Source organism: Protomyctophum bolini (assembly GCF_963924005.1).
Source record: "Protomyctophum bolini genome assembly, chromosome: 2".
In the NCBI taxonomy this organism is placed as follows: Eukaryota; Metazoa; Chordata; class Actinopteri; order Myctophiformes; family Myctophidae; genus Protomyctophum; species Protomyctophum bolini.
Genome location: NC_137863.1, coordinates 25,519,470 through 25,533,076, shown reverse-complemented (window position 1 = coordinate 25,533,076; position 13,607 = coordinate 25,519,470). Strand labels below are relative to the sequence as shown.

At 41.5% G+C, this 13,607-nt stretch overlaps 1 protein-coding gene across 1 annotated transcript in view; it reads left to right on the top strand.

Moving 5' to 3' along the window:
- cenpp (centromere protein P) overlaps positions 1 to 13,607 on the top strand; it is a 106,063-nt gene that overhangs the window by 8,562 nt on the left and 83,894 nt on the right. Inside the window, exon 6 of the mRNA XM_080792193.1 lies at positions 8,195 to 8,291. Within this exon, the coding sequence (XP_080648319.1) occupies positions 8,195 to 8,291 (97 nt within the window). The remainder of the gene's footprint in view (positions 1 to 8,194; positions 8,292 to 13,607) is intronic.

Genomic DNA, 13,607 nt, shown 5'->3' with positions numbered 1-13,607 from the left:
CTCAAGGAAAGCACAGATACCCAAAAATGTACTTAAGTACACTACAGTTATAACTAAATGTACTTTGTTACTGTCCACCACTGTTGTCTGTACTTCGTCACGCTAGTTTTCCCTTCAGTGGAACTGGCTCTCCAAGAGGAGTTTTAACTACAGTCTGTTGTCATTACATATTCAGTTTTGAATGATTTGTTTTGTCACCGTCCCAAGAGACTCGTTTTCACAGACGTGTCGTAGCAGAGTAACAGCAGGGGCGGGCGGCATATTAAATTAACAAGTCCCTTTTGATTCAGGCGTGCTAAAGAGAAAGGCACTGTCAATAGTCTTATCAAATGCTGGCTGTCTGGTTCAGCTAAATCAAACGCACCCACACTATGGATGTTATTAACTGCAGCTGTGTTTACCCTGTTATGATGACACGTGTGAAAAGGCTCCATTGTAGAAAACCTTTTTTTTACCAAAACCTCACTGTCTGTCGGACAGAGGCCTTGTATCTCTAGATACTACGTTAGTTCCATTGATCCACGAAAATGCATGCAGCCCACCCATCTGACCACTTCACTCTGTCCACACACAGCCCACCCATCTGACCACTTCACTCTGTCCACTCACAGCCCACCCATCTGACCACTTCACTCTGTCCACACACAGCCCACCCATCTGACCACTTCACTCTGTCCACACACAGCCCACCCATCTGACCACTTCACTCTGTCCACTCACAGCCCACCCATCTGACCACTTCACTCTGTCCACACACAGCCCACCCATCTGACCACTTCACTCTGTCCACACACAGCCCACCCATCTGACCACTTCACTCTGTCCACTCACAGCCCACCCATCTGACCACTTAACTCTGTCCGCTCACAGCCCACCCATCTGACCACAACTGCTCAGATGCGTGGCTGTGGAGCCACCGGCCTCCAGAATGTAATGGAACCGCTGGTCTATTTTATACTTATTGCTTGTGACTAAATAGTATCCACATTGGATCCAGTTGGAACCGTTTTGGACACACCTGTACAAGGTTTCCACCGAAATAGTCAACAGTGTCCTCCTAATGGTCACAAGTTAACCTGGTCCTCGTGGAGTTTTCAATTATCTTGTCAGGTTTGTAGCCAAAGAGAAAATTCCACCTGTGTTGAATAACATCATCTTAGGTTGTACAGCTGCAATGTTTCTTGAGTTTGTGTGTGTCAGTGTGTTCTTGATTATGAATGAACTATTGGATACAGTCGAAGGGGAGTTGAATAATTTAAAGAAATGGTTTGATATAAATAAGCTATCACCACTGAATGTAAGCAAAACTAAATTTATTGTGTTTGGAAAGTTGGAAACCGTACAATAAGTGAGGACATCAAACTCAGGATTGACTCAGTAGAAATAGAAAGAGTGGGAGAACAAATTCTTGGGACTAATCATTGACAATAAACTAAATTGGAAACCTCATATAAAGTACATAAAAGCAAAAATATCGAAATCTATTGCAATACTGCACAAAACTAAACATATCCTGGACCAGAAGTCATTATATATCCTGTACTGCTCATTCATAACTCCATATATTACATACTGCGCTGAAGTCTGGGGCAACTAATAAACTAAACTAATCAAAATGATGGATGTAGTAACGGCTTTGTTAAAGGCACATTTCACTGTATGTGATCTAGGAAGTTGGTCTACTCCAGTGGTTCTCAAACCAGATCTGATGTAAGAACACCAGCATTTGTACTATTTGTCTTTAGATGGAATTGGTCTACTCTCCCTGCAGTTTTTGCCAGGTGCTAAAAAAGACCGTACTGGTAACTGATGACCGTAGTCATAGTGACAACCGTAGTGCACACTTCTTCATGATTGACTGCCTGGCTCTAAGGCTGCCAATGGGAGACTTATTTACCCATAGAACCCATAGTCTGAACGTGGCAACAAAAGCTAATGTTATGAGCTAACTGGAGCTACAGGAGCTTGCTGCACCTGGCAGTTATGACTGAGTCATTCTTCTTTTTTTAAAGGAGGTTGTACTACGAGCTACATCAAATATAACTCACTGCTTGCCTCTACATGCCTTAATAATGATTGACTTTAATTCTAAATGAAGAACTTGGAGAATGTGGATGTTACTCTTTAATACTGTGTAGGTACATCTAACATACATTCATACAGATAGACATTCCGCTAATTATATTATAACGGAATGTCTGTCTGACTGTCTGTGTATGCATGTCTGTACGAAACACTGTCGCTGCTACTACTCACTGGCTGCACCAATGGCTCTGAATTTCCACCCAGACATTGACCATAACATTATGGAGGTCTTAAAGAGGCCCTTTTTAAATGTAACACATTTAACGCTGTTAATTTATGAGTTCATAAATTATCCCCATTGACTTATAATGGGAAGACCGAAGACTCCAATTCTGGATTTCTTGGGTAATCATGACGCATCTCCCCATATAGGCCATGCCCATTTGTGTCTAGAAAGATTTTCCACCAACTTTCTTCAAAACATAGAATCGGTACACATGATCTCTGCACCTATCTGATTAAAACACCCCAGGCAGAATTTTGTTCGGCCGTAATCGGCTTCTGAAGTTAGTGGGAGGGGCCTTTATTACAAAAATACCACAAATCACGAACGGAATGTCCAATGCACAAATGTTCAATTTTAATCACATGTCGAGGGTTGTTTATTCAACAGAGAGCCAAAAGAGATTCCATTTTCATCCATAGGGGGCGCCGCAAATGCGACAAATGTAAACGCTTGTTGCAAATACATGATTTTGCAACAAGGGGTGACTTGACATTGTAATAGGCTAGCAAAATCAGTGTGAGGGGCCTATATTTCCGAAGGCGATTGAGGCAACCATATAGACATATTTTTTCCATTTTTTCTCATGTGATCAGTGACAGAGGGAGTACACCTTCCCTCTGTCACTGATCACAAGACCCCAAGTTCTAGACCTCCAGTTTCCCCGATAGGACGTATCGCGCGGAAGGAACACGTTATTCAAACCAGTTCCTTTCCCCTCCATCAGGCCAGGGGGATGCAGTATAGAGCCCAGGATTACTAGATGTGTTTTGTGAGGGTTCCAACTTACTAGGGGACACGCAGAGAACATGCAAACAATTTTTTATTATTTCCACACATAGTTCAATGTTGAAAATTCCCCTATAAAGGGGCATGTTTGTTTTCCACTTAAGGTACACAGCTTCAGCACAGCTTCAGCTAATCAATAATGGCTATGTTTCTTTAGGGTGTGTTCATACTGTCCATCATGCTTGCACATTAGCATGCCTTGGCTTGGACACCTATGGAAATCTACCACTGTCATTATTTATTTGTTTGGTGCAGCTGGGTTTTTTGTTTTGAATCTGCTGTAGTTTTTAACCTGAACTGGAAAACCAATAAAGTCCGCCTGGGCTTTCATTCCCCTATCAAGGGACTTACTGTACATCGTAAAAGTAAGACAAAGATACAGTATATAAATAATAATAGCAGATAAGAGTACAAATGATTAATTACTGATATGGAAGAGGAACAGTTGTTCTGTGTTTCACTCACATCTGGATCATATCGTCTGGAATCTGTGCTGGAGCTCAGCTGGAGGAAACATCCTGGAAATGATTCTCACACAGAGAAGAGTCTGTCTGTCTGTCTGTCTGTCTGTCTGTCTGTCTGTCTGTCTCTCCAGAAATGTAAATGACAAGTAGTTAAATGTGTTAAAGGAATTTTAAGAAATTAAGAATTTTTATCTTCACAATGTTCAACTCTGAATTAAGTATTGAGCTGTGCAGGCAAGTGAAATGCATAATGGTGCCGTTGACATGCTTTAAAACAGGTTGGCACCATGGTTTTGGCATGATGCAGGGGGAAGGTATTATAACTAAGCATGTAATGATACACTCCACTCACGATACGATATGATGTTCACAACATTTTAAACACAAATTTATTTTCCAGACAAATGACTGAAAAATGTTATGATTTATCAGCTCCCCTCTGCAGGCCTCTACTACTGAAAGTGACTGCATGAAGTCTGTCTCATTTCTCTCCAAAAGCACTTGAATATGATGGAATATGATTAAAGCTCACAAATCGATTACATTTTTTTATTAAATCTATTGCTGGGATTAATATCGATATACGATATATCGTTACATGCCTAATTATAACATTTTGGTAATTTGCAGGCGAAATGCATTATAACATCTTGCCAATATAGTGCCAACATCTTACAACATGTTGGCATAGACTTAGTGCAGGTGAAATACATTATAACATGTTGGGATAGTGCAGGTGAAATGCATTACAACATGTTGGGATAGTGCAGGTGAAATGCATTACAACATGTTGGGATAGTGCAGGTGAAATACATTATAACATGTTGGGATAGTGCAGGTGAAATGCATTACAACATGTTGGGATAGTGCAGGTGAAATGCATTACAACATGTTGGGATAGTGCAGGTGAAATACATTATAACATGTTGGGATAGTGCAGGTGAAATGCATTACAACATGTTGGGATAGTGCAGGTAAAATGCATTACAACATGTTGGCATAGTGCAGGTGAAATGCATTACAACATGTTGGGATAGTGCAGGTGAAATGCATTACAACATGTTGGGATAGTGCAGGTGAAATGCATTACAACATGTTGGGATAGTGCAGGTGAAATGCATTACAACATGTTGGGATAGTGCAGGTGAAATGCATTACAACATGTTGGGATAGTGCAGGTGAAATGCATTACAACATGTTGGCATAGACTTAGTGCAGGTGAAATGCATTATAACATGTTGGGATAGTGCAGGTGAAATGCATTACAACATGTTGGGATAGTGCAGGTGAAATGCATTACAACATGTTGGGATAGTGCAGGTGAAATGCATTATAACATGTTGGGATAGTGCAGGTGAAATGCATTACAACATGTTGGGATAGTGCAGGTGAAATGCATTATAACATGTTGGGATAGTGCAGGTGAAATGCATTACAACATGTTGGGATAGTGCAGGTGAAATACATTATAACATGTTGGGATAGTGCAGGTGAAATGCATTACAACATGTTGGGATAGTGCAGGTGAAATACATTACAACATGTTGGGATAGTGCAGGTGAAATGCATTACAACATGTTGGGATAGTGCAGGTGAAATGCATTACAACATGTTGGGATAGTGCAGGTGAAATGCATTACAACATGTTGGGATAGTGCAGGTGAAATGCATTACAACATGTTGGGATAGTGCAGGTGAAATGCATTACAACATGTTGGGATAGTGCAGGTGAAATGCATTACAACATGTTGGGATAGTGCAGGTGAAATGCATTACAACATGTTGGGATAGTGCAGGTGAAATGCATTACAACATGTTGGGATAGTGCAGGTGAAATGCATTACAACATGTTGGGATAGTGCAGGTGAAATGCATTATAACATGTTGGGATAGTGCAGGTGAAATGCATTACAACATGTTGGGATAGTGCAGGTGAAATACATTACAACATGTTGGGATAGTGCAGGTGAAATGCATTACAACATGTTGGGATAGTGCAGGTGAAATGCATTACAACATGTTGGGATAGTGCAGGTGAAATGCATTACAACATGTTGGGATAGTGCAGGTGAAATGCATTACAACATGTTGGGATAGTGCAGGTGAAATGCATTACAACATGTTGGCACAGTGCAAAATGTTGGGTATGATGCCGATGCAGTTGAAATGTTTTGTTGGCACCAGTGCAAGAACACAACACTGGCCGTTTGTTGTGCATGTAAACGCAATACTGTAGCCAGTGAAATAGGCTTTATTTACATATCCGGACCAAACATGTGGACTTTGTCATGAAAGAATTAGTTAGAACGTATTGTGTAAATTGTTTATCAGTGATGACAATCAATATAACAGCCCTGCACCCTAGCCAACGCTCCAAGGACATGATCCACCCCTACCCTTCCCGCACACTTAGATCAGCGGACACAGGATGTCTGTCCGAACCTTCCTCAAAACACCCTGGCCAACTCTCCACACGTCCTGGACTCTTCTCTCTCCTGGCTCCCAAGCTGTGGAATGACCTCTGTCGGGACTGAAGACTCACTCCACATTTTCCAACAGTCTGAAAATTCACCTCTTTAGAATCCACCACTCTTTAAAATGGCCCTTAGGAGATGTAACCTGCTCAGTGGCATTGTGGTTAGTCCGCCCTGAGACTGGAAGGTCGGGGTTCGATGATCCCTGGCCAGATCTTACCAAAGGCTGAAAGGGTTGGATTGGGATAAGACCCTGCAACATATTAGCGTCATGTCCAGGGGGTGTACTTGTACATCATGTCCAGGGGATGTACTTCTGTCTTGTGCATCAAGCTGCCTCACGCTACAGAAAAAGGAGATATAATTGGCTCCTGCCCTATGGCCCTCATGGCTCGGCAAGGCTTACTTTACTTACTTAATAGATGTAGTGTAAAGGCAGGGCATTGTTCCATGTTAAGCTACACTGTACTGGACATTTTGTCCGAATGTGGTGCATCTGTGCACCTCACCCTCATAATCCTCTCTAGTGGTTGAGCTGGTGCCAATCTCACTGCCAGTCTCTTTATGAACAACCCCCATACCAGGGGAGGCAGGCAGTCCATGTCTCCTCTTTAAAAAATTGTGGTGTTTTATCATGCACATTAGTGAGGACCAATTATATGAAGAGATGTTGAAAAGTGGTCATTAAGAATTACCACAAATGTTGTTTTGATACCATGGTATCTAGCATTGATGTTTACCTGGTATTCTAGTTACTTTGTTACTTTATTGTATTCTTTGCACAATATTTACATAACTATTTAAGCCGTGGTTTGTTGATTAGAGTTCCTGTTATTTAGTCTGATCTTTGGAAGTCACGCTGGATGGCCTGAAAAATACCTATATTGTAAATGCATGCATTCAGACAGACTACATATGTACATACTTACTGTATATACCCACATATACAGTACCACCACATACTAGGTTTTTATCATAGTGACTAAATACTGGCTGGCTTGTGTGGTCTGCATATAAAATCTAATAGTAGGGTGCAAATCGTGTGTGTGTGTGTGTGTGTGTGTGTGTGTGTGTGTGAGACACTACTGTAGTAGACAGCAGTGGAAAGTGTCCATCTGGAAACTTTAATGAACTGAAGTGACTTGGAACACTGACTAGTGTGTAGACCCAAAACGTGTGTGTGTGCGACAGTCTGTCTGTCTTTCTCAGGTGTAGTTCTCACTTTAAATCACAGATCTCCTCTGCTACAGTAAAGTATATAACTCTTCTGCTACAGTACAGTATGTAACTTGCGGTGCATTTGTAAACTCACTCAGACTACAGTGTAAGCACTCTGTCTTCAGTCATACATTTGACCAATTGATTTAATCGTTTTTTTTTAAGTCGAGTTTTGGTGGGAAAATATGATACTTATTTTTTATATTTACTTTATGTTTCCATGTCATTATAGGCAACACATAAAATGTAAATCTACAAGCTATACGTTATTTTTGCACACCACCGTTGTACAACAAACTAGAAGTGGTTAATCAGACTAACCAAATTGATAAAATGTATAATCGACCAGTCGATTGTACATAATCTATTAGATTTTCACGTTGATTCATTGATTTAAAAAAAAAAGTCTAATCATAGATTATGTATTATTATATATAAATATAGATATTATTAAGTCTAATAATAAATGAATAAAAATCACACCCGTGTGAAGTGAGTGGTGCAACTCCGTGTGGAGGTCCCCGGGGGATCCACGGAAGTTCCAGACCACACAGGAACCCGGGCCAGGGTGCTGGCCCGGTTCCGGCGAGCCACCCCGCTTCCGAAACAGTCGAGAAATGACAGTTACCATGTGGGGGGTCCCCGGGGGGTCCCCAGAACATACAGACCACCAGGAACGTTCCCAGGGGGCTGGCCCGGTTCCCGGCGAGCCGCCCTGCGTCCGAGACGGTCGAGAAATGACAGAGTTACCAACCAAGATATTTTGTGTTTGGACAGACAGACCTAGGGGCACACATAGCTGTGTAATGGAGTGGTTGCACTACTCAAAATTGAAATAGGATAGTTGTTGCCCTAATCTGATTCCACAACCGATAATAGTACTTTTTTGTATCAATGTAACTAACTATAACAAACTATGATGTGGTTACTTGTTTGTGCAGGGTGGAGGAGAACAATGATCTGCTGCTGCTGTTCAGAACTATGCGCAGGTACTGTCAGAGACGAGCTGAGAGATACACAACCTACCAAGGCTTCCAGGTAGGAGTACACACACACACACACACACACACACACACACACACACACACACACACACACTGATGCGTGCGCTACCTTTGCCTGCTGGCATGGGGTCCGTATTGTTTGAGTGCAGTGTTCATTGCACTTACGTAGCGTCATGCTACAGTAGCTAGTAATGTGTACTCACAGAGTACCTTGATGTCTGTGTAATGCCCGGGATTCGTGTGGAAAACCAATGTCTTAACCACTTGTTTAGGGATTTTTTTGGCTTTTGGTCATCAGTCAGAGGCTCTGAGAGCCACTGTACCAGTTTGGTTTAACGGTTAACCAGTTGCTTTTACTGGGTTGCTTGTTTTTTTTCTGTCTTTACTGGTCTGTAGATGTGGATTGTTACTTTCTCCACTTTAAGCTTTGTTTCGCTGTGTCTTTACTGGTCTATAGATGTGGATTGTTACTTACTCCAATGTAGTCCTCACCAGGGTTTCTGTGCTGTTCTCAGGTCAGATTTCTCTGTTTAACAGATAAGATGGTTGGTCTCAGAGGTCATGCATCAGGTTGTGTCCATTCGGTTGGTTGACACTGATGGAAGCTTTCTTTCTTTCTTTCTTTCTTTCTTTCTGGAGTGTCTTCAGGCCGGGACTGGGACTCAACCTTCTTGTGTTTACTATTCACTCCATGTGAGATTGATCTGTCCATAAATGCAATCGAATGTCATCACACCCTGTGCTGTAGCTACAGTACACTCTAGTGAGTCTATACAATCTTGAGTTCTATCAAATGACATTAATTGTCGCTTTAAAGAGTAAAGTGTAAACTAGTTGATGTGAGGGGAGCCTCACTCTTACACTTGAAGGAATAGTTCAGATTATTTTTTAATTAAGGTGTATAAAATACTTTTGGTGAAATTTTAAGTAGTTCCGGTCATTTTATGGGGGGCACAGGGGGCCACGCATTAAAAGTAAATTAATCGACAAAACTAACGTAATTTGTATTGTTGACCTTATTTCTAAAATATTAGTGCAACTTTCGTTCATTTTTTACCCCTCTATCACACGTGTTTTGTGTCCATATCACTACGCCCAAAAAATGTGATAGAGGGGTCAAACTCAAAGTTGAACAAAAGTTGCGCTAATATGCAAATATATTGCAAATATATTCACAGTGCAAACCAGTGAAAGGGAGGATTTTCAAACCTCCTTAAGTCCGACTCTAGCAGGGCTCGAAATTAACTTTTTTACTTGGTAGCACTGGTGCTCCCAAATTCAGAATGAAGGAGCACCAGAAAAAAATTAGGAGCACCCACCAAAATTTTACGAGCACCAATATGTAATCGATTTTTTACATTAATTATTATTACACTTGTAGCCTACAGCAGTGGTTCCCAACATTTTTCATGTCAAGCACCCTCAAATTGACACTCATTAGCCCACGGACCCCCATTTGAAAATATATGCCAGGGACCCCCATATGAGAAGATTTTTACGGCTCTAGCAGTGATTTTCAGTTATTTACATTTCAAGGACCCCCAGTTTGACCTGAATTAGGCTACCGTTCCCCATTTCTATCTCTGGGACCCATAAAATCAAAGTTAATTTAACTGAGTGTACAAATGTACAGTGAAATTGGTTTACCCATAGTATGTAGTACACTCTCAGAGTTTCAGACCCATAAGGGTCCATTTGGTTCCTAACTATCATTTAACCGAGGACCCCTAGGGATCCCCGGACCCCACTTTATATATATATATATAGGCCTACTGTATATATTTATGAGAAGTTATTTTCATAACGTCATCATAAATGTGTGTGTGTGACTCCACACATTCCATTCAATTGAGCCCTTTTGTTGTCTCTCACAGCTGAGGACCTCAGGTCCAGCTGATGTTGATCACCCAATCAGTCCACGGACTGACGGGAGGTTAGAGGAAGTAGAAGAAGCCAAGGAGATATTTCTTTAAACAATCATAACTCTGGACAGGAATGGACTAGGAACTTACTTTTTTTTTGACATGCTCAGATCTTTATGCTCTACAAGTTTAAATCATCTCGCGGGAGGGAACCGGCCCGCGACACTTTCGGTCGCGATCGTTTTGGTCGCACTACAGTAATTATATGCAGTAGCACTGGTGCGCCCAGTTATATTTTGAGATCGCACAGATTAAAATTCAGGCGCATTTGCGACCAAAATGGTCGCTATTTCGAGCCCTGGACTCTAGAATCGCTGTCCTTGGTCGATATTCTGCCATCCACATTTCGGATTTAATTTGTGCCTTTGTACCGCGACGCTGCCGCCATGTAAAAGCTTCTGACCAAAGGTAGAGAGTGTGTGCATGTTCCAATGTCGTTATATATCAACAAGGATAGATTAGTCTGATGACCGTCTTGATCGAAGGCTGTGTCTGTATCACAAATGACTTTAGATCTTTAGTTAAACTTTCAGAGTGACGCATTACTTTACCTGTGTTAGCTATAGGGAATAGGGATGTCCCGATACGTTTTTTTGCTCCCAATCCGATTCCGATTTATATTTTATAGAGCACATTTATGCCATATCACAATAGTATAATATCCCAAATCACAGACAATATCCAATCTAATATCATAATATGGATATAATATTGATACTAGGCATGTCCCGATCCGATTCCGATCATTTGACAATGACGTGATGTAATCCCTTGGTGTTACTGTACATTAGCAACGGAAATAGGCTACAGCTCGTAGTGACTGATGCGTTCCGCCTGTCCCCGCACCCGTTAACTTATAAAAGTAAAATTTACCACCCATTTCACCCGTCAAACTCGGATCCGTGGATACCCGACCCGTTGCAGGACTCTGGCCTGAGTCCTGTAAAAGCTGACATTTGTGTGTATTTCTGTGCATTTATATACAGTATAAGTGTACGCCCAATGATGTCAAACGTCATAAAGAAATAGGGTATTTTTTTTCGTTTTTTGTATATTTTACGTCTAATAGGACAAACAGCTGATCTGTAACTCACAATCCATCACAAGCTTATAGATATTTTGAAACATTTGAATATTTTGAATAATTTGTATCCACTTTTTAATTAAAAAATTATCTTTCATTATTATTTTCCCAATGATATATTTCACGTGATGTCTTCATATGAGGGGAGATACATCTGAGAAGCTTCTAACTCCAAGCCCAGAGTGTAATGTAGATAAGTACATGTACAGCTGTGTGAGGAACAGCCTCATGGTAAATGTCCAGACAGGACTCCGCTGATTAGTTTGGGCAGAACGTCAAGCAGAAAATCAAACTGCTGGAGCAATATGGAACCTATTCTTGTGTTTACTTGGACGAGGGAGTGAGGGGGGAAGGGGGGTTGGGGGACGGGGGACGGGGGGGGGCACTAGCCAAGTTGGCTCAGCTAAAGGAAGATTAACCCACATTTTCCATACCGGCCCAAGCGCTGCTAAAATGGCTGAATCGTAGATGTTTGCCTGCCAGGAATGTTATTATTACGGAGAAAAAGGCAGTTCAACATTTGAAAACTGGTTCCCCACACACACATACACATGCTGTGTGTGTGTGTGTGTGTGTTGTTACTTTATTGGTCTGTGTGGAAAGTTAGTTGTTTTTTTGTCAGCACAAAAAAAATGCACAAAAACATACAGAACCAAAAGAGTTTCCATAACATTGCTGCGGCTGGGCAGTAACATTCTATCTCCATATTTTATCTTCTTTTTTTTCATGAAATGCCCTATTTAAATCCCTATTTTATCATTTGCAAAAGTAGTGAAAATAGTCAAACAAATAGTACAAGATCTGTAGATTTTAGATTTGTGGTTTTAGTCTTTAATACATTTTCACCTATGCCCAAAATAGGGACGCCAGGTTGAACATGGTTAACTCTCTGTGGGTTTTATAACCCAAGTTTTGGACTAATGGCCTAGACGAGTTGGACTAGTTTGTTTTTAATTTAAAATATGTAAGATTGCCGCCTTCACTACCGTAAATGGTGCATTTATATAGCGCCTTTATCCAATGCGCTTTACATAGATTGTGCATTACATTCACCCATTCACAGTTTCACACACACATTCATACACCGCCTGAAAATGGCCATGCAAGGCACCAACCAGCACATCAGGAGCAATTAGGGCCGGGGTTCAGTGACATTTCGACACTAACTCTGGGGGAGCCCGGGTTCGAACTGGCAACCTTGCGGTTACCATACGGCCACTCTACCCCTGACCCACTGCTGCACCGTCTACATAGCTCTCGGTTGCTAGGCGATCCGATAAACAAGAAATGGTCCGTCAGTGAAAAAGTCCCCTTCCGTCCACTTCAATGTTAACTGGATTTTTAAAACACATTTATGACTTTGTTTGTGATCGAAACAAGATCTGTCTTGAGCACATGAGTATAGGAGATACTCCTTGGCCTCTGGGGAGTGCATTCAAGGCAGATCAGGGCAGTATAGGTAACAATGTGAAAATGTGCCTCATGGTGGCCCTATAACAGGCCGTTCTGGATAATTTGGGGCAGAGGTTTGTCGTTTGCATCCAGGGAGTGTGTGTGCAAAGTTTGACATCGACCGGATTAGTGGTGCCAGAGATTAGCTGGTAACGGACGGATGGACACACACACACAGACACACGGACGGACGGACGGACGGACGGAGGGCAAAACATACTCTCTCCCCATGCCTTCGCCCTGGTGGAGACAATGAGTTAACACGAGTTTGTGACTAAATAATAACTACATTGGTTCCACTGGAACATACTGTAGGTTCTATATTTTCCCATTTTCTGCAAAATAATGGTTTTGGATTTACAAGGTTTACACCCGACAGCGACGATTATATTACAAACGTATGACTGTCTTGTCTGTCTGCATGTGGAAAGATGTTTGACACAGACTGTACACACAATGTCTTCAATACCAAACACCATGCTGACTTAAATGAGCCTCATCCAACAGAACAAACACACAGATGCCAAAACACATATGACTCATTATGAGATTACATTTCAAGTTAAAATGACCAAATATAAAGCAGCGTTGACTGATGACGGCACTCAGTGGGAACACAGGCATGATTGGCTCTTTAGTGGAAAGTCAGACAATTTTGAAATATTGCTTTTTCATATGCTTGTCCATTGACTTCAATTAATTCCTTCAGAACCTGAACTTGACGTTTTTCGTGCTCTCCCTGTTTATGTGGCATGGTTACAGACAGTGCTTAACCAGGTTACAACCGGTTACCAGGATACAATCAGCAACATCTGTGCTTTCGGCCTGTTGGAATTAGTAGCAGTGAGCACCGTAGCGCATTCTGATGCCTCAGACTGGTGGAATAGGAACT